General features: G+C 35.2%; 1 protein-coding gene across 8 annotated transcripts in view; it reads right to left on the reverse strand.

Moving 5' to 3' along the window:
* pum (pumilio) overlaps nucleotides 1–21422 on the reverse strand; it is a 110660-nt gene that overhangs the window by 52704 nt on the left and 36534 nt on the right. For all 8 annotated transcript variants that reach the window (XM_046624188.2, XM_046624186.2, XM_046624185.2 and 5 more), the window contains 3 exons: nucleotides 20953–21055; nucleotides 19131–19230; nucleotides 17921–18051 (listed from right to left, as the gene is read on the reverse strand). In XM_046624188.2, the coding sequence (XP_046480144.1) occupies nucleotides 17921–18051; nucleotides 19131–19230; nucleotides 20953–21055 (334 nt within the window). The remainder of the gene's footprint in view (nucleotides 1–17920; nucleotides 18052–19130; nucleotides 19231–20952; nucleotides 21056–21422) is intronic.

The following is a 21422-nucleotide window of genomic DNA, read 5'->3' on the forward strand; positions in this document are numbered from 1 at the left end:
TAGCAATACCTTATGTATACCGAAAGGAAACGGTGAAACTTAGCAGATTGAGTGTCCGACCGCGCATGGGCGAGCTTTGTCGAGTTTTCACGCAGGCTGGCCACCTTAAATTTTTCAAAATCAAACTGTGATCGCAAATTGTTGATATAACGATTCGGAAAAATTTTTTAAACTTTCGCTGTCGACTGAATGATGACTGCTATGACTCATCGTACAGCATAATTTCAATACGTCACTCGACGCGAGAGAGTTTGACCTATCATAACTCGTTTCGAGTAAATTGGCTCCCCTGCCTCCTTGCAGCAAAAAATATTACTGCGGTACGATTTCGCCGACCGATAGAGTTCAATTATTTTGCGCATGCGTTTTTGGTTGCTCAGTCTGCGAAATTTCACACTTTCCTTTCGGTACATGTATTAATATACGATACATGTGTTGTATGTAGTACGTATACATGCATATAAACACGTGTAAATAATGTGCGTAAAAAATACTGCCCGGTATAGAAAGGGTGAAAAAAATAGTCACTATTGATGGAAATGAATGACGAAAAAAAATTCATTCCCATTTCGTTGTCTCTCTTTTTTTTTTTTTTTTTTTACACCTACTTAGCAGCGAGTAACGAATCTTCGAACATTGTTTGTTCGATGATTATACACGTGACGTGTGCACACATCATTTACATCGTTATATTATTGATTCTATATAAAGAAAGTGACGTCGGAGCTGACTGACCGACCACCACCCGCAATATTCTTAAATGTCAGGGACCTTCGACAGATTTGTTCCCACCGTTCCGCTACGTGGCTCCCGATCTCCCAACAACGTCGAAAGTGTTGTCTATATATGCAGAATACAAGACGTTTTATTAACATTCCTCCGCTGATTAATGTATTACAGGTATGCGTACCTAATACATACATGCATATGTGTCACTGATGCAGAAATTTTTAGCAATACCGAATTATATTCTACAGCCTGAGTGAATACTATTAATATGATTCTTGCAACCGAGATAAAAATGAAGAACAAGGTCGTTTTGCAGAAAAAAACGAATCACTGCATTCGCTAATTAGTTATCACTAATTTCCCAGCGTCACTTTTCTTCATATAATTGAATTACCTTTTATCGTGTAAATTTTTACGTCAAACAAGCTTTGTTTTTTTGTTCCCGTTTAAGTTATTTCAGAGAAGTTCATCACGAACAAACGAAAAGAAGAAAGACTTTGAGCTCGCATATATACGTAACCTGCATCAATGTGGCTTTCAAAATTCGAAGCTCAACATTACCCTATCTTACTATGTTTATTATTGGCCTCTCTTTGAAGTGTAGAAACAGATGGTGCCTATCACAGGGTGAAACAAAGTCCGGAGTGTGTGATTTTATATTTTTAACCGTGAACCCCTTTGTCAAGAACAATACGCAAAATTCAAAATCATCGTATCGAGTGTAACAACTTAAAAGGCAGATGTTATTCGCATTAAAATCGAAGGATGGAGTCGCCAATGCGATTTGAGCGGCCGATATTCTATTGTATAAAGTTTTTACAAGATTTAGATAATATTAATGATAAATTTCAGACAACTTGTCAAAGTTTTGTTTCTGTGATGTTATAATAATGAGAACAGCAAAGCTACACTTCATTTCTAGTACGTTTTTGGTCTAACAGCAGATACCAGTCACTGACTGAATTCTTGTAATACTTGCGAAGAAGTTGCTTTTCTCAAGATATAAATTGTGCCTTGACTAAAAGGCCTGGTAAAAAAGAAAAAGCAAAATTAAATCCGGGTCTCGCTCTTTCGCTCTATCTCTCTCTCTCTCTCTGTCTGTCTGTCTCTATTTTCAAATAAATTAAAAAATATACTATTAAAATAAAACTCTTGAACCATTCTTCTCGCGCCAATAATACTTCGACGTATCGTTCAACTGTAGTACATATTAATAAGCGTAGTAACAAGCATCGTTTTAACGCAGTTTAAACGCAGCCTCTCCACAGAACGCGGAGTGAGAAAAAAAATTAGTCAGGTGTAAAAAAGCTGGCGGTAAATAAAATAGTCTGCATTTTTCATATTGACAAGATCGAATATATTGCGTTAACGTCGGTTTCATTGCGCAAGCAAAAATTTGAGCTATAACGATGGTACGAAACAAAAATTGGCATAAAAATTAATCATCATGCCGTGTATCTATCATCGCCATGACCTTCACCATTTTTAATCTCACTTTCTTGTTAGTATGTTGTTGCGCGTAAAAAAAAAACATGATTCGCAAGGTTTCAATTTAGATTAAAGAAAAAATTAGCTCTAAGAAAAAAAAAAAGCACTCGACTAATTTACCAAATACGGCGAAAGAAATGTGATTCCATGCAATAAAATAGTGATCGGAAGAACAGTCTAGTCTATTCAATGAAACCATTAGTATTCGCATCAGCAGAACATTTCGTTCGTCATGTTTGATCACCATATTTGGTAAACTGAACATACTTTTTTTTGTATGTGGTGATCGTACGCTTCGCGAAATCATTGAGGTGGGCCACAATAGACTTAAAAGAAATTTGTACAGTGAATCCTTTGTGAAGAAATCAACATTTTTAGCCTATAGATCGACATAGATATGCGAGCATATCGATATATAAAAAAAAAAAAAAAATCAACAAAAATTCAAGTAATTTGATAGAAAAAGTTGACCGGGCAAAGAGAGGGGAAAAAAAAAACCCGCAAGTTGGGGATCTTTGTTGTTTCTTACTCAGTTTTATTCGAATTTTCTTAATAAAAATTTATTCGCTTGTATCTCACACATAAAGCTATAGATACACCCACTTCAGCTCCAGGTTCGAAAATCTATGTTTGTTTTTTTTTTTTGTTTCTACGAAGAATTTACTGTGCTCGAATTTCGTTGAAATAAATTATGCTTGACAATGATATCGCCAGTTGATCTATTACTGTAAAAAGTCTGACTATTTCTTTCAATTCAAACGTTGCTAATCGTGTTTTTTCGATGCTCCACAGCTGTACACAACATACCGGCAAGATAATGAAATCGAAAACGATGAGGGTCACGGCTAAATTGAAATGGTATAGAATGTCCCACGTCGTGCGAGATGTTATAAAACAAAAAAGAACAAATGAAATCTCCAATTCGTAAAGAGAAGCAGCTACAACTATAAAAATCGTGGGTTTCGCTCCTTGTTTAATTACCGCCGTTGCCGCACTATTAAAGGCGGACAACCCTGCGTACCTGTATCCCAACATACGGCATCGCGGGTATCAAGCGGCTTACGCAATAGAGAATTCGTGTCGATCGATCAGTGGGTTATATATGCTGTGAGCTATAGCCTCGCACACATGTAAAGATTTACCATCGTCTGTAGAATATTGTTCTATCTCTCTCTCTCTTTTTTTTAACTTGCATAACTCCACGTTAGGTGATCGACGCGAGTGAAGTAATAGTTGGTTATAATGTAAATTATACCCACATAAGCTGTAGTACCGGGTAGGTATATAAAATACTGCATTACACATGCGAACATATTAATATAGCACGGAAGGAAACTGAAAGCTTACCTGCGCAAACAGAAGACTAAAAACAACTTGCTGCACAATTATTTTTATTTTCTTTTGTAGTCGCGGTTTTGTTTATGCCAGCAAGACGAACAGGAAAGAACAGATAGGGATTGGAAACAGTGAGTTAACGGCTCTTCTATTACTTCCAATCAAGTTGAGCAATTCACGTTGTGCTTCTAGCGCAAGGTTTCGCTGTCAGGTGTATATTATTCATTACTCATAGATGGAGAGTCGGAGTTACGAGATTAATTATCGCTGTTAATCGGCAATCATGCAGGGGTTCCATATTTTCGTGCGCCAAATAGAAAACTAGAAACATTTAGCAAAGAATTGCAACGTCTTGTTCTATAAAATTTGTCTGTTGTAAAAATATTCAAACGTTTTATTCGAATGGTGGATAATCAATAACTACGATATGTAGTTATAGAGATGATTGAGGTCGGGGCAGGAAGTTCTGCGTACATTTATTACAGACAGGTAACAGACTTCGCGCCGTTGAAATTTGTGAAATACTAGCTTTAAAACCCTCGCTCGCTAAAGCTCGCTCGGGGTAGGATGCCTAGTCTAGCTGGTTTTTGTGCTCGCTTACTCGTTGTCAGTATTTTACCAGATGATACGAGATTTACCAGATACCTCACGCCCTCTCTGCTTGAGGATTGTTCAATGGGTAATAAATGTTACTCCGTGAAGTCACGTTTCATCAAGTTGCGGACCTCGAGTGCAGTAACTACGAAGCACTAGTTCTGGAGGTCGAAATCCACAAGGTAGAGGACCTGGACAGCCAAAACCACGGAGCACTTGTCCCTGAAGTCGAGTTTCACCAGGTAGCGGACCTGGAGCGCAGAAACTACGGAACTCTTGTCCCTAAAGTTGAGTTTCACCGGGTAGTGGACCTGGAGCGCAGGAACTACGCAGCGCTTTTCCTGGATGTCAAGATGCACCAGGTGGAGGACCTGGAACGCAGAAACTACGGAGCACTTGTCCTGGCAGTTGAGTTTCACCAGGTAGCGGATCTGGAGCGCAGAAACCACAGAGCGCTTGTCCTGGAAGTCCAGTTTCACCAGGTAGTGAACCCGGATCACAGAAACTACGAAGCGCTTGTCCCTGAAGTCGAGTTTCTCCAGTTAGAGGACTTTGAGCGCAGAAACTACGGAGCGCTTGTCCTGGAAGTTGAGTTTCACCAGGTAGCAGACCTGGAGCGTAGAAACTACGGTGCGCTTGTCCTGGAAGTCGAGTTGCACCAGAAAGCGGACCCGAAGCGCAGGATCGGGAGGTAGAGAACCCAATACTCTAAATCTGCGGAGCGCGATTCTCATACGTCCTCTCTACTGCGCGGTTGTTTCCGGACTGAGGAATTCGGCTAACTGATTTTCGTCTATATAGTTCGATGAAGTCAATATCCGAATATCCAAAATTTGGTTTCGAACTTTAATACTATGTATGGTTAGAATATTCAACCTCGGCATGCCCCGTCAATTTATGGAGGAAAGCAGGAACCCCGAAATCCCGTACACCCGGAATGCTTGAATCGATAGTATCAAAGGTAGACACGCTGCTTACTACGCAACGATACGTGAAATTTCAATTATACCTCCTTCCGCATGTTCGAAAACCATTCTGGATCATTGATGTGAATGTGAATTAACGATTACAAGAAATTGAGCAACGCAACATGTGATTTTATCTCTGTAGATACTACTTCTTTCGACTAAATTTTGGAGGCAATTATATGAGATGTCCTATCATTGCCAAGACTGTAATTCGCAATCAAAATGTATAGTTAATTGCATATTGTAACCTGAACGCAGCGTTCAAATACTTTTCCTGCACCGATAATATATGTAGACAAATTTATGACGATTATTCCCGGCGAAAAAAAACACCAATAAAATTTTTAAAACATGAAACAGGCTGTGAAATATCTACTTGCAATTTTTTCTTCAAGATTATGAATTTTCGTTACCTCACAAACCTTACAAAGTTTTCCTGAAAAATTGATACACGTTCATTTGTCTTCATTAATTGTACACACGAGGTTGAAACTATATATATATATATTGAAAAGTATCCTTGATGGTAATTTTGAATTCCCAGTCCATTTGCGAGCAGTGCATAACTCTGCATTACATATATTAAATACTCATTTTCCAAGTTACAGTTTGCAATACAAGAAAAACAATTTATAAATGCCAAGCAAGCGTGTCTCGCCGGTTTCAGCAGAAAAGAATAGCAAAAAGTTTGCCTTCAACTATATTATCTGTTTTATGATTTGAATCCTTTCACTAAAGATCGAATAAAACTTTCGAACGAAACGATTAAAAGTGCATTCGCAACTACAGGTTGCCGTTCAATTATACGTGTTTTGGTGAAATTATATTTGTATTGAGAAATTTATATCATTATTTAAAAAGAATCGATGCTATAATTTATTTTTTATGCCCATAAAGAAATTCCGTACACGACGGCATTAAAATTTTTCCCATATTCCGAATTCACTTTCCTTCCAATTCTACGGTCAAAAAATACAGATGAGAAAAAAATGTATTTCTTAAGAAATAAAATAACGTTTAAATTAGGATACTAAAAAAAAAAAAAACAAAGAACAAAAATCAGAAGTACAACCACGACGACTGAATCGATCGTATTAAAATATTGATGTACGCATTAACCTAATTGCAACGAATACTGCCGGATAAGGTATAGGAAGAGAAGAAAAAATATTCAACTAGTTGGGTATAATAGCTGTTTTAAAATACGCTGCAAAGATTATATAAGCTATGTATATTAAATTCCGGCAACAAATTCCGAAACATGAGTACAGTTCGAGCAAATTCAATTGAAATCAATTAGCAAACTTCCACGCGGTTAATTCACTCACCTATGCATAAAGGAATAATTCAATCCCGACTATAATATACGTTATACAGAAGTTAATACAGTATAAATGGGTATAATAAAATGCCTATAAGCGCATGTCTTTTTTTTTTCATGTACAGGATGATTCGGCGAAGACGACCGAAAAATACGGAAATGAGAAAATAATTTAAATCAACGCCACCTGTATCGAACAGATTTCATACCTCAGTAGTCTAGTCGAGAAGTGAGTTTTCTGCGAAAATTAGTTACAGGTCTCGTAAAAATATGAGCGATAGCCCATTCGATCCGGAATCACAACCCGAAAAAGGAGTTTTTTGGATTTTTTCTGCCGATCAAAATTACGATTGTTATTAACAAAAAACTAAAAAAAAAAAACGCCCTTTCGTTTTTTGGCTATAACTAAAAAATTATAAGTGATAGCGAAATTTAAAAAAAAGATCCTAAAAGAGGAGGAAATTTCCGATGAAAAACTCCGTACTCCCGGAATTCTAGCTCCATTATTTATAATTTTAATTTAACGCTGAAAGTAGGCTTCCGCGCGGCAGTTTCAGCATGCGCGCGCCGCCACTATAGAGAGTACTGCACATATAATAATTTTTTTATGTCATTTAATGTTTTTTTAAGAATTTGAAAAAATTCAGGGGTCATCTAGAGACTTCAAAGAATACGGTCCCGTTGGAATTTTATGTCTATCTCAATTTTTCAAAAAGTTATGCAATTGTTAAGTAACTAACTTTTTCCGGGTTTCCGTTATTAAAGAACCCGGTATAAAAGTTTAAATAATAAACCTAAAAATATTTTGCTTCTTGGAGCCTTTTTTTATAAGCATGCTGAATAAGATGACGTCATAAAACTTTTATAAAATTTTTTATTTTGTTAATTATGAATTTTCACAGTAACAAAAAATGGAAAATTCAAAATATTGTTGTTAAAAAATTTTTTTTTTCAATATGTTAAGCTATCACTGATTTCAACTCTACTTTAGACATCAATCAATACCAGTTTTAATTTTTTTATGTCATTTGTTTATAAATTGTTTATAAACAAACTTATAAATTTACAATTTTTCGAAATTTTTTTTCTACCGTATGGTTGTAATGTAGAAATAATGATTTTTAAAAAAAAAAATTTTTCTTAAAAACATTATCTTATTGTTGTTAATCGTTTGTCTCATTTTTTCATTACTTAAATAAATTATTAAGAAATCGTTTTTTTTCTAAAAATCATCATTAACATTTCTCAATAAAAAAGCAAAATAAATTTTTTTTTTAATCAACAATTTGTTCATTTATTTATTTAACAATTTATTATAAACTATTTTTTTTATTTGTTATAATTTTTTTCTAGAAGATCAAAGAATTAAAAAAACAGCTACCTGCGACAATATGGCAAAAAAAATTTTCTTCTATTTTTAAAAAATTATCTTGTTTTTTTTAACACGGCTAAGTCCAGCGCTGACTCGATTTGTTAACTAACAACTTGCTGTAACTTTGCAACTATTGCAGATACAGTCTTCGACCTTCAAGTCATTTTTGTGCAGCATGAGTTAAGCTTCCTAATAAAATTTTAACCTAACGTTTATCAATTATAGTTTACTAATTACACGCTTTTATTTACAAAAGTTTACATTGTCTATTCCTTACAACCCTTATATCTCATAAACAATTAATGTTGCGACAAATATGCTTCAAGGCATTCTTATCACCCGATTATTAAACTATTCGAATATATTTTTTTTATATTTTTAATCTCATTTCTTTATGAGATTTTGGAATTTTTCTTCAATTATAACATATATTATGGTCTTTTTTAAGATTTCGAAAGTATATAGTAATTGAAATTACACATTTTTATTGTTTGAAAAATTCCAAAATCTCATAAAGAAATAAGATTAAAAATATAAAAAAATATATTCGAATAGTTTAATAATCGGGTGATAAGAATGCCTTGAAGCATATTTGTCGCAACATTAATTGTTTATGAGATATAAGGGTTGTAAGGAATAGACAATGTAAACTTTTGTAAATAAAAGCGTGTAATTAGTAAACTATAATTGATAAACGTTAGGTTAAAATTTTATTAGGAAGCTTAACTCATGCTGCACAAAAATGACTTGAAGGTCGAAGACTGTATCTGCAATAGTTGCAAAGTTACAGCAAGTTGTTAGTTAACAAATCGAGTCAGCGCTGGACTTAGCCGTGTTAAAAAAAACAAGATAATTTTTTAAAAATAGAAGAAAATTTTTTTTGCCATATTGTCGCAGGTAGCTGTTTTTTTAATTCTTTGATCTTCTAGAAAAAAATTATAACAAATAAAAAAAATAGTTTATAATAAATTGTTAAATAAATAAATGAACAAATTGTTGATTAAAAAAAAAATTTATTTTGCTTTTTTATTGAGAAATGTTAATGATGATTTTTAGAAAAAAAACGATTTCTTAATAATTTATTTAAGTAATGAAAAAATGAGACAAACGATTAACAACAATAAGATAATGTTTTTAAGAAAAATTTTTTTTTTTAAAAATCATTATTTCTACATTACAACCATACGGTAGAAAAAAAATTTCGAAAAATTGTAAATTTATAAGTTTGTTTATAAACAATTTATAAACAAATGACATAAAAAAATTAAAACTGGTATTGATTGATGTCTAAAGTAGAGTTGAAATCAGTGATAGCTTAACATATTGAAAAAAAAAATTTTTTAACAACAATATTTTGAATTTTCCATTTTTTGTTACTGTGAAAATTCATAATTAACAAAATAAAAAATTTTATAAAAGTTTTATGACGTCATCTTATTCAGCATGCTTATAAAAAAAGGCTCCAAGAAGCAAAATATTTTTAGGTTTATTATTTAAACTTTTATACCGGGTTCTTTAATAACGGAAACCCGGAAAAAGTTAGTTACTTAACAATTGCATAACTTTTTGAAAAATTGAGATAGACATAAAATTCCAACGGGACCGTATTCTTTGAAGTCTCTAGATGACCCCTGAATTTTTTCAAATTCTTAAAAAAACATTAAATGACATAAAAAAATTATTATATGTGCAGTACTCTCTATAGTGGCGGCGCGCGCATGCTGAAACTGCCGCGCGGAAGCCTACTTTCAGCGTTAAATTAAAATTATAAATAATGGAGCTAGAATTCCGGGAGTACGGAGTTTTTCATCGGAAATTTCCTCCTCTTTTAGGATCTTTTTTTTAAATTTCGCTATCACTTATAATTTTTTAGTTATAGCCAAAAAACGAAAGGGCGTTTTTTTTTTTTAGTTTTTTGTTAATAACAATCGTAATTTTGATCGGCAGAAAAAATCCAAAAAACTCCTTTTTCGGGTTGTGATTCCGGATCGAATGGGCTATCGCTCATATTTTTACGAGACCTGTAACTAATTTTCGCAGAAAACTCACTTCTCGACTAGACTACAGTATGATACAATGAAAAAATTACGAATAATCGTCACCTCGGATGAATTGTTGGCTAATTACAACGCAGGAATGACATGTACAATCGTGTCTTTATCGCGGATGCTAATGTCTTGGATGAACCTCTCTTTTTGCTTCTGTCGCGATAGTTCATAGTTATATAATTGAAAAGGGCAATGCGAATCGTAGAATTTCAACTTTCATAAATGGCATAATAGCGTCGAGATTTCTTTGTACACATACCTATATACAGTTGCAATAACAATTCCTCATAACAGTTGCAATGTAACTGTGGTCGGTTACGTGAACACGGTAGGTGAATTATTGAAACTTTTACCCAACTCGACACTTCTACTACGTACTAATTCATCTTCTTCCGTTCCCTTCTTTCTTCTTTTCAACAACCTAGCTTACTTACTCGCAGGAGTCTCCGAGACTTTCGAATAATGACGGTGGTTAACCATCGTCATCTGCACTGCGAGCTAGTGCAGCGAAAGGATTTGTCTCCAAAACCGGTAAATTCAAAAGAAACTAGCCTCAAAGTGATCGTTGTTGCCGCGTTTGGAGATTCGCATTAAACGGTCGTTAAAGTGACAAACAAAGTAGTGCCAGAAGTCTACCGACACACCTGCACATATTCGTAAAACGCGACAGCTTCGTTTATACTCTATGCGCAATTGCGTACATGTGTTTGCAGACATCCAAAATCCTCGCCCTTCCTTTCCCTTCCCGTAAAAGAAAAAATACCTTTTTCTTACATGTTTTTCCTCTTCATTTTTAGACGGCTATTTCGAGTGGATATGTACTTTTTCTCTTTTTTTTTTTTTTTTTTGCAAACCCGTCGTGCGCCGCAGCAACTGCGGTAAGAAGGTGAAGAGACGAAATGGGGAGACGACAAAAGTCGCCGCAGGTGTACGAAGGGGTTGAAAGAATGAAGAGGGCGCCAAAAAAAGGGGGGGATAGACATAATGCAAAACCTCGTATAGTCGGGGACGAGAAACAATTGATACTTGTGACGTGGGGGATATACGCATACCTTATACACATACATATATTATACAAACATAGGAGTCTATTATATACCTGTGCATTACCAGGATTTAAAAGCACTTGTATTTTCTTACAGTTTTTTTTTCTTTTCCTATATACTAAACGAAGCCTGGAGAAAATTCTCCGGGGTTTTTGGCCGTAGACTTGTGTATTGGACCGTTTCGGGTGAGCGCAATGAAAGTTGTTAGCAAACTAAAATTATTATTCAAGTGGGTAAAAGTCACACGTTTGTGATAGGTACCTTTTAAACTTCAGGTAAAAATCTTGCGCGTACTTTACGATAAATTTTTGTACCGTGTACGTTCAAAACTATTATTTAAACAACTTTTTTTACCAGAATAAAAGAACATTGCCTAAATTTAGAATAGTCTACTGTACTTTAAGCTCGGCTCGAATCGTGACATCGAGTAAGGTGGATGGAAAAGGAATAAGAAAAGTAAAACAGAATGCAGTGTGAAGACACTTCTTGGAACTAAGAGAACGAAAATCCGGAATACAAAAGGCTGCAAATACCCACGGTTCGTTAAGTCAACAATGTAAAACTGTACCAAGTTGATGACGAAAAATCTCGCGAGATTCGTGGAATAATAAAACCAAAAGATAAGGAAAGTATAACCAACGAATTCGGCATAACTTCACGGCTAGAACGAAGGGGTGAATTTTTTGTTGTACTTCATTTCTTTCATTTTTCATTATTTATTTATTTTTGATTATTTTTTTTTTTTTTTTATACGTTCTTCAAGTATACAGGTAAATGAAGGAAGAAATGTGAAAAACTCTTATCGTGTCTCAGTGCCGTTAACGAATAATAATTTTTTTTTTCTTCTCGTGCGTGCAGATATACACGTACATAGATGTATATTTATGTACCTACATTACAATCCCGTATCTGTATACACGAATATACGCGTATGTAAAAGTATCGATTTCGTGTTATTTGCGGTTTAAATTTTTCCCTGCGATATATACACGCCGTCAACGGTATACAAATTTCTCTTTCGAGACTTCTTTCGAAGTCACAAAAACGATGCATACCTGCACACATATGCATACATATATATTTATTATTATTTATATGTGAGTTTTTTTTCTCAGTTATTGGCATGTACACTGAGGTGTCTAACACGCCGTAAAGTAGTTGGTGCATTTCACGCGTTATAAAATCATTTTATCTATCATCATTATTATCATTATTATTCATATACGTTATAATAGACATATGTATAGGTGCTGTATCGACGTACATATACGTATAAAGTACATATATCGGATTATCATTTCACTATTTAACGCTAATGATTTCTCTGCCTTAAGAAATTGCGTACCTATGTAATACTTTTATTCGTTTCTGAACACCGTCGTCGCGCATTGATATCCTCTATTATAACGCAACGTAACAACACTGTATGCAATGAGTGATACATGAACGCGTCGACTTTCCCAGATACCTGCGAAACTTCAACGTTAATGATATGAAAATATACGCACTTCAACAAATCGTGTTCAAGTGTGCAAATAAGAAAAGGTAAAAGAATTGTAAGAATGGGTAATGTCGTAAGAAGGCAAGCGATCAGAGAGAGAAAATGCAAACACACACGATGACATATCGAAGTGTCAAAGTTAAGCAGGGATCACGCTTCAACGTTGATTTATTACACGTAAAACAACGAATCCACGATCAAATCGATGTGCCACTTACAGCAGTGATTTTTATTCGCTTCGTGTTTTTTTTTTTTTTTTCTTTTTTTTTCTTTTTATTTATTTATAGGTCGACGGTAAAAATGAGATTCGTGTACGAAAGAAACAGGCTTGAAAATACGATACGATATCACGTGACATCGTATCGAGAAAAGGAGAAAAAAATTTTCCCACAATGTCCTGCAAAAGATGACGATAAAATACGCAAAGACTCGTGAATTTAAAATAGGTAACAATTCATGCGTAACGAGGCCAGATATTTTACACTAAGAATAAAAATCATAGTTTTTCAATGTCTTAATTCTGGTTATTCGAAAAATGAAAATCTTCTCGGGTAAGGGAAAAATTCAAAAAATAACCTAATTTAAACTTAGATAAATGCGCGTTAATTACCCGAGGTAATGGAATTCCGCTAATATTCCGACAATTTGTCAAAATTATGATGAAATTTAAACCATTAATTATCGTGTAACACGCGCGTTGAAATTAACGGTCAACGTTTGATTGCCGGATGAAAAGGATCTGACGGGGGGGTGAAGTAATTAGCGAGCAAATAGAAGAGGTGGTGGCAGGAAAAGCGGCGAGGTATTATACGAATGATGCGGTTTTATTTACGTAATAATTTCATCCCGACATTGTGTGTATTTGGTTATAATATAGTGTTTCAGGTGACAAATCCATTTCGAAATTATACAGCGAAATTTGATTTCTCGCACGGCCCACTATTTGATCCTTTTACAAAATTGACCAACTCGTACAGACCATTTTATTATACAACGGAGTATCGGGTGACGCCGATATTACTTGCAGATATCTATTTGTATAATATCGCGTTGGCATATGGAGGGGGGAGGGGGGAGTTGAAGTCGAAATGATAAAATTCTAGAATGGAAGGAAAAGAATCGTAACTCGGGTCAGTAATTTGTGTTCAATATATAGTAAATTTATCGAACGAATATTGAAATAATTTACAGTCAATAATTATCGTTTTTAGGTTTACTTTAACGATCTGTAAGAAACCTTCATAAAGTTACAGCAATATTTGAAACGTGCGCAAGTATGAAAATTCTATTATATATTTATAATTTATCAACGGAGTGATAAATTTCAATGGAATACAGTGACCGTTGCTATCGAAGTTGCTTCACAATAATCTGTGTTTCTTTTCCACATTGCACATTCGTCTGATTAAGACTGTATTATATTTATAGTGGATAAACACGCGTGACCGCATACAAAGGATCGATTTGCAAATAATAAAGAATCCTATAACACGTAACGTAACCACGCGGTACGCCTTCGCATAAGAATACGGCAATCTTGACCTTCGAAAACGGATTTGGCTCGCGGACACACCGCATAGAGTATAATATGTATAAGGTACGGGTAGAAGAGAGATTAGGATCGATAAGAGTCAATCTAAGAAAATGAATTGCATTTTTGCAACACGCTCTGAACACCAAAGTGAACCAATCAAAATGAGTAATGAAAATAAAATAAATACAAATAACTTGCGGGCAACAAAAAATATGCTTATATTAAATAAAATAACATTACGAAATGAGCAACGGAAACACGTTTCAGAAATATTTTTTTTACCCACACAGCGATTTTTATTCGTTACGAGAAAATAGAAAAAAAAGAAATCACTAACAGGGTTGTTGCAAACTTGTGTGTTCGAAAAAATGATTTTTTTTTTCACATGATTTCAAAAACATACATCAAATACACGCAGTAATATAAAGCAGGAAATTGTAAAGAGTAAGACGGATGTACCGATAATTGTGCGCGGAGCAAAAAAAAAAAATCCAATTTTGCCAACCAAAATCACAGAAATGTAAAAATGCGCTGCAAATCAAAAGGCAAAGTGAAATTCCGGGCATTTCTCAGATTTGTTACTTCGATAATAATCTGGAATTCATGTCTAGGAAGAATCTAGGTTTCTCAAAAATAGCCTCAGTGTTACAATGTGCGTTTTCCTAATCCGAAGAAAAAAAAAATAAAATAAATAAATAAAAAAACCATCAACAATAAATGGAAAACTATTCGTAAAATTAGCTATATTGCACGAAATTATATGTGAAAAAGAGAAGCAGTTTACCTCCTCCGAAAGTGTTAGCAGAACGAACTGCCAAATGCTCAAACGGTTCGCGGTATTCGATTGGCTAATTTAATCCCGAAAAACCCGCAGCTGATAAAACAATGCCGGTAATGGAGGCAGCGTCGGCAGCCGGGACTTTGATCACCGTTCGCCGCACGGCCGTCAGATGGCAGTCAAAGGCTAAAAAAACGCGAGCAGCCGAAGAACGAAGGAGGGATTGATGAGAAGTGGGGGATCCCGGACTCGATTCTACTGTCATCGGCAGCGTGGAACATCGAGAGCGCTCATTGCCCGCCCTTGACAGCTATAACACCTTCTATTACGATGCTTATAAGGTATACGCGTATGCGCTTGTGTACAAGCCGATCCGCCAACTCTCGGCAAGATTTTTTAGGATCGAATTTCTACTGGCTCCAATCGGGATATGTTGTAATGTACACTGTTAGAAAATTCACGGTGTCAATACAAGTCCACACCAATTAGTGTAAAATTAAACATCGTCGGTGTAAATCGTTCGATTCTTGACACCGAGTTGTCTTAAAATCAATACCAAAATGGTGTGGATTTCTATAGAATATTGTCGGTGTTATATTTAACACCGCATTTCTAACAGTGTACAGTAGTGATATGAAGATGGTAAAATTTGTAGATTTTACCGTTCAAGATAAACACGTTCGTCAATTTTCTCATGTTTTCGAGTTGAACCTGTCTTCGATTTTTAGCACCTGTTCTCGGTAAAAAAAAATAGGACCATATATGTTTCAAAGATGGAAAGTGCTAAAATTCTGAAGACAAAGTTTCAATTCGAAAATGTGATAAAACTGATGAATGTGTTTGTCTAAATCGTAAGGCTTAAGTGTATCCTACAGTCGGTCTTTACCAAAAGTGTTAAGTGTCACTTAATTTAACTATTTCCGAAGCTTATCCATTACTGCGGTATTTTCGCATGAGCGCTGTGTAGGTTTTTTTGATAATACTAAAAATAACAGATATTTTACTCAATCGGTAAGGAGTAATTATATCATTCTCTTAAAGACCTGAAAGTGGAAGATCTTTCATATCCTGTGTACATACCATGACATATACAAATTGCAGTCAAACAAGAAGATTATGATCTGAAAAATCTATTCAAAAGTTGATGGATCGATACACATGTTAGAAACATTTGAATCTACGTTGTCTATTCGTGGAAATTGTCAGTGCATTTGAAAATAACACCCAGTAATCAACTTACACCTTTACGAAGTGTTCATCGTCCTAATTAAAACAAAGGATGGATTTACTAAGGGCGAAGAAGAGAACACCTTTGATATTACTCGTAAGCATCGCATTTCCTATTTCAAACATGCAAATCAGATTTCTCGATGCCATCTCTCTGATAAGGGTTGAAGTACGAGCTAAATTTTGTTGAAAACGCCAAGCGGCAAGGAACCTTGAGAAATTAGTCACTTCAGCGTATTTCCACCGCATATAATACAATCATACATCTTGTGTGATTGATATAAAAAATTTTCACCGCCTCTGTTATCTTCCCTCTTTCACTTTCAAAAAAAAATCCCTATGTACAATGTACTACTTTCTAGCATAGTAAAATCTATTTGGATATTCCATGAGAATCTTGACGCATATGCATAATAGGGAAGGCTTATAGCATCGGCTCATCAAGCAACAGAAATACACACACACAACCGTATATTACGTTCAAAGATTGCATGTTATGGGCTAATCGCATTTATCGATGTATCGTCGAATTTAGGGCTAATGACTTACGGACCGAGATTTTCAAGAATTTCGTGCGGGTTTATCCAAAGGAATTGCTCCAGATTCCTACGTTTCAATTTCAGACTTGGGGAATATAATGCTGAAATAACTTTACGTAGCTAACGTATACCGAACGGTAGTTAATGGGCATTAGCAATCGAAGAGCCAACGGCAATTAACGATTTTTATAAAGCACCTTTCAATCGTGTCAAATTTAATTCAAATCGTTATATCGTATAAAACGAAGTAAGTTTTATCAGTAGTCGAGGAACTTGACGTAATTTCAGACATGACTCAGAATCAAGGTAATTAACTTGTAATTCATACTCAGGTATAAATTAATAGCGTAACAGTAGGCAAACTATTTCATTTGAATGCCTTTTCTATCAAGTTGTCAAGTTCAAGAGATCTTAGATTATCGATCTCATTGGAATTTAAGTGGCAATGGGTAAATAATTGAAAAATAAACTAGGAATAACCATCAAAGAAACGGGATCAACATTATAACAGTTGACAATCGACTGATTATTATTTTTTTTTTTTTATCAAAATTTATATATTTGATTTAGTTCTGGCGAAATCTGTTGCATTTTTCGGCGCATGTGCACAAAATTGTTACGATCTAATTTCAAATTAGTGCAAAAACTGTAACACGGGATGTTGAACTTCCAAGTCTTACCGACTTTGATAAATCGGTTATCACGCTTTCTTTTCTTTCCGTATAATGAAATCGCTTGAAACTCTGAGAATAATCAAGAAGTTCGTAAGGTTCATGTAAGAATGTAATTTCAGAAAAACTCGTTATTCCGCGACTTTCGGACTGTTATCCGTCTGAAATGGAATAGACCGTGTTAAAGAGAGAACAGGCTGATATTTTGCAAAGTCGACTACTTCCAAGTTATTCTAAATTTGCAAAATATTGAGATTTTAAAAAGGATTTCGTTACACATTAACTTTACTAACTTCAATCTTGTTTAGAATTAAATTTTTTTTTTTTACGTTAATACAACGGTGAATGGATCATATAATCGACTTTGTACCCGATAAACTCGTCTAAAATTTCTAACCTGGTATATTATTTTCCCCGCATAATTCATAACCGACGTTTTAAAATATTCGTACTTTGTATTGTTAAAGTATTTAAATACTTCAAGGACATGCGGTGATCGCGACGCCGCTCTATAAAGGAATGAAATTTATTTTCGTCGTCGTCGTCGCATGACTCGACGACGATGATCCTCAGTTGCGAGGAAACAACGGTCTGAATTTCGCCTCTAATTTTATCTCCGTGTTCATTCGTCGGGAAATTTGTCCGAGCAGAATTAGAAAAAAAAACAACATAAAATTGAAAGAAGAGAATGATGAAATTAACGAGCCGTACGAGAGATTAAAATCAGTGTGTAGTAAAGAGAAACGTGGTTACTTGATGTGAAACTCACTTAAATCCTTTGTCATCGTCAAGGCCATTTTGGGGGCCCAGTCCATTGCCCTGGGGTCCGTTGTCGTCCTTAGAACCATCGAAGGGGCTCGCTGAACCCTTCTCTTTCTCTTTTTTGTCTCCGTCCGTGTTCTAAACAATCGAAAAAAAAAAATAAATAAATAAATAAACAACAATAACAAAACAACGACTATACGTGAGTGAATCCAATGCGTACGATATGACTTGCCACCTCTGTACGCGGAATGATGATATCCGGCTAACGAGACGCGAATTGCGCTCCAACTATCTAGCCAAGCAAAACTATGCATGTATGAGTGTGGGCGTTGCAACTTTGCAATTCAGAATTGCGAGGCTACCCAACCTTGACCTGCGACAAACGAGTTCCCACTTTTCGACTCAGATGACAAATTGTAGGTGCATATCTCGATTGATTCAAATCTTGTCCAAAATTTGATGCGACTCGTTAATTATTTCTCTGTAATTCGTCACGATGTACGGTTTTTGCAAATGGAATATCAAGATATCTATTTCTGTTTTCAGATCTACGAAGATGAAGTGAACAAACATTCGTATTCTCGATTGACTCAAAGTTTAGAAGAGTATTGTACATGGTTTGCGTTTTGATAGTTAATAAAAGTTGCAAAAAAAAAACGAGCGTATAACAATACGTATATTTGATAGTTCATTGAAGTCGTGCAATTAATCGATTAATCACACCGCCCTAGATTTTATGCGACTAGTTTGACATAAAATTACCGTGAGCAGATATTATACATTGACCATATTAAATAATAGACTAGTATTCAGTGGGGAAATACACGTGAAAATCACATCTCAAATTGAAAAGTATACAACAGTCTGCCAAGAAAAACAAGTACAAATAATGATATGAATTGATGCGCGGTTGATTAATATTCATTTTCGAATCAAAGATAAAGTTAATTGTAAGCTAAACAACAACACGTCTGTATGAGAAAATGGCTAACGATAGCCTAAATATTGACGTGACAACTTAGCTCTTGATTATTATCATTCAAAGTTAAACGCTCTTGTTAATTGAGTAAATTGAAAAGATCGCAACGTACAACGATACAGAGCAGGAACAGAGCAGATGAAACAAAGTTAATGAGAACCTTCAACGGACAAATGACATTAATAATATACATAATGCAAAATCCTTGCAGACTATACATTAAAAGCTTACTCACCAATCTCAGGGAACCCATTCGAGGCTCCAAGTCTTTTGGGGTGGTGGGACTTGATCCCAGAACGTACTCGACCATTTTAACGCCAAGACCTCCGGTTTCGCTGAAATATGATGATAAGCGTTGATGAGATGTGAAATAATACCGGATCGAATGACTCGGGAGAGCGGATAGGGGGCGAAATCGAGAGCAGTTTGTGTTCAATTGAAAGATTTACAGCCGGCAATGAGACGTGTCTGAAGCGTCTTTTTTCTAGTCGTTTGGGTTTTTTTTTCTTCTTGTGTTGGTAACAACTTTTTGCGCACCCGCTGAATGTATCCGAATTATAAGCGTGACGTCAATCTCGACCCTGACGAACGACCCACTACTGAAAATATTTATTATCCCGGTTTACGCAGGATTACGAAATAATCGTTTTTCGCAGCTGAACTCAACTTCTGTTTTTTTTCTTTCTCCTTTTTGTGCCTTTCTTTTTTACTCAAGATTCGATTATTTTCAAACGCATTTCGCGTTGATTTACTATAAATTTGAGAAATTACAAGCAACATTGTTATACGTCCAACTTCGTTCACGGCTTTTGTCAATCGGGTTGTCGAATCTCAACGGGAAAAGCTTCACGATTATCGATTTCTATTGAGAAAATTGAAAGTCCATTCGTGATTTTTCCCGTCAGAATATGACTATCCGAAACATGATTGGATTAAAAACTGTTATTTTATATCTACCCACCATCCTGTTCGATAAGTCGAATGGTATGGCAAGATTAAACTTGTAAATTTCCGTGAGTAAATAACAAGCTGTGTGAGTTGATCAGTTCAATGGGAAAAGATGAAGAAAAACGTTGTTTACGGAGGTTGGTTGGCCGATAATCGTCAAGATTTATTATTTATTCTCGACTTTAGATTGGAAAACTGAGGATTATGAAGATTGACTATAAGACTGTATGTTTAGATGAATAAGTGTGAGCCGCACTATTCACGACGTACTGGCTGTACATTCTCAACCAAAGGTGAGTCTCGTCAACAATATTGGAGACTTCATGATTTGATAAATATCAGAAAAAAATCAACCACAATAAAGACGAGAAGAAAATTAATTTTCACGAATAATAAACCCAAAAGTTACTAATAAATTATTGAAACAAAATATCGTTTCACAAATTCTTAGGGAATATTTTTTTTTTCAAGCGAAATGAATTCGTTGATGTATCTGAATGCACATGAATTATTAAAGAATTTTTTCATTTTCGAAAATGATAAATTTTTAAAAATAGAGGAATACTCGTGAATTTTGGATACGTTTTCGTAAAAAAAGTTCTACATTACAATTCAGAAGTCAAAGTAATTCAATATTCGGAACAATATTTTGTTCAAACAATTTATTGATAACTTTTCGGCATTATCATTATTCAAATTTAATCTTCTTTTCGCCTTTCTTGTGGTTAATTTTATCCGATTTTGATCTCATCACAAAGTATTCAATATTGTCGACGAGACTCACTTTTGGTTGAGAATGTACAGCCAGTACATCCCTAATCGACAATGAATAGCAAAATAAAATCATCGTAAACTCGGTTATTTCACGGTTTACACTTCCACATTTTGCAAAACCAAGCAGGTGAGTAAACTCTTCGCGATTCGCCGTCATTTGAATAGTAGCACAGCGTTTCGCACGTCGTACATTGTTGGACTGCGATCCTCTCGAAGTAACAATATCATCTTCGTTCAATGCAGCCTGACGAACGGCTGCGACAACACAACGCGGCACGTGATATTTCATCCGCATTCAAAGAGAAACGCGATTTGACAATACTCCAGTTACTAACCTGCCTCTAGGGCTGAGAACCGCCCCAACCTCGGAAGTGTGGTGGTGGTATCCGGTAGCACGTCTTCCAGTGCCCATTGAGATCGGTTGCGAAACTGCATTGTCTGAAACAGATTCACAACCGTAAAACATTAAATACCATTGAATAACACGCATACTTCGATGAATTGATGAAAATTCGTTTGGTTAACCTAGTTACAAATTTACAATTCATCTTGCCCATCGCTGAGGAAAGGCATAAAAATTTCTTCACGAACCGTGTGAAGTGATTTCCTTTTGTACGTAACATTGTTGTAATTTGGGAGAACCGGAGCAGCTTCTTGGCTTATTGCTTAAACCTTACTTTTCCTCGTAATATGCAAGATATGATACAGATTCTTTGATCTGATCTTTTTGGGCATCGACTTTTTTAAACGGTTCATTCTGAAATGCGTGTCTAGTAAGAAAGAGTGCCCCATGGTGGTCACTGGT

Source organism: Neodiprion pinetum, chromosome 4, assembly GCF_021155775.2.
Source record: "Neodiprion pinetum isolate iyNeoPine1 chromosome 4, iyNeoPine1.2, whole genome shotgun sequence".
NCBI lineage: Eukaryota > Metazoa > Arthropoda > Insecta > Hymenoptera > Diprionidae > Neodiprion > Neodiprion pinetum.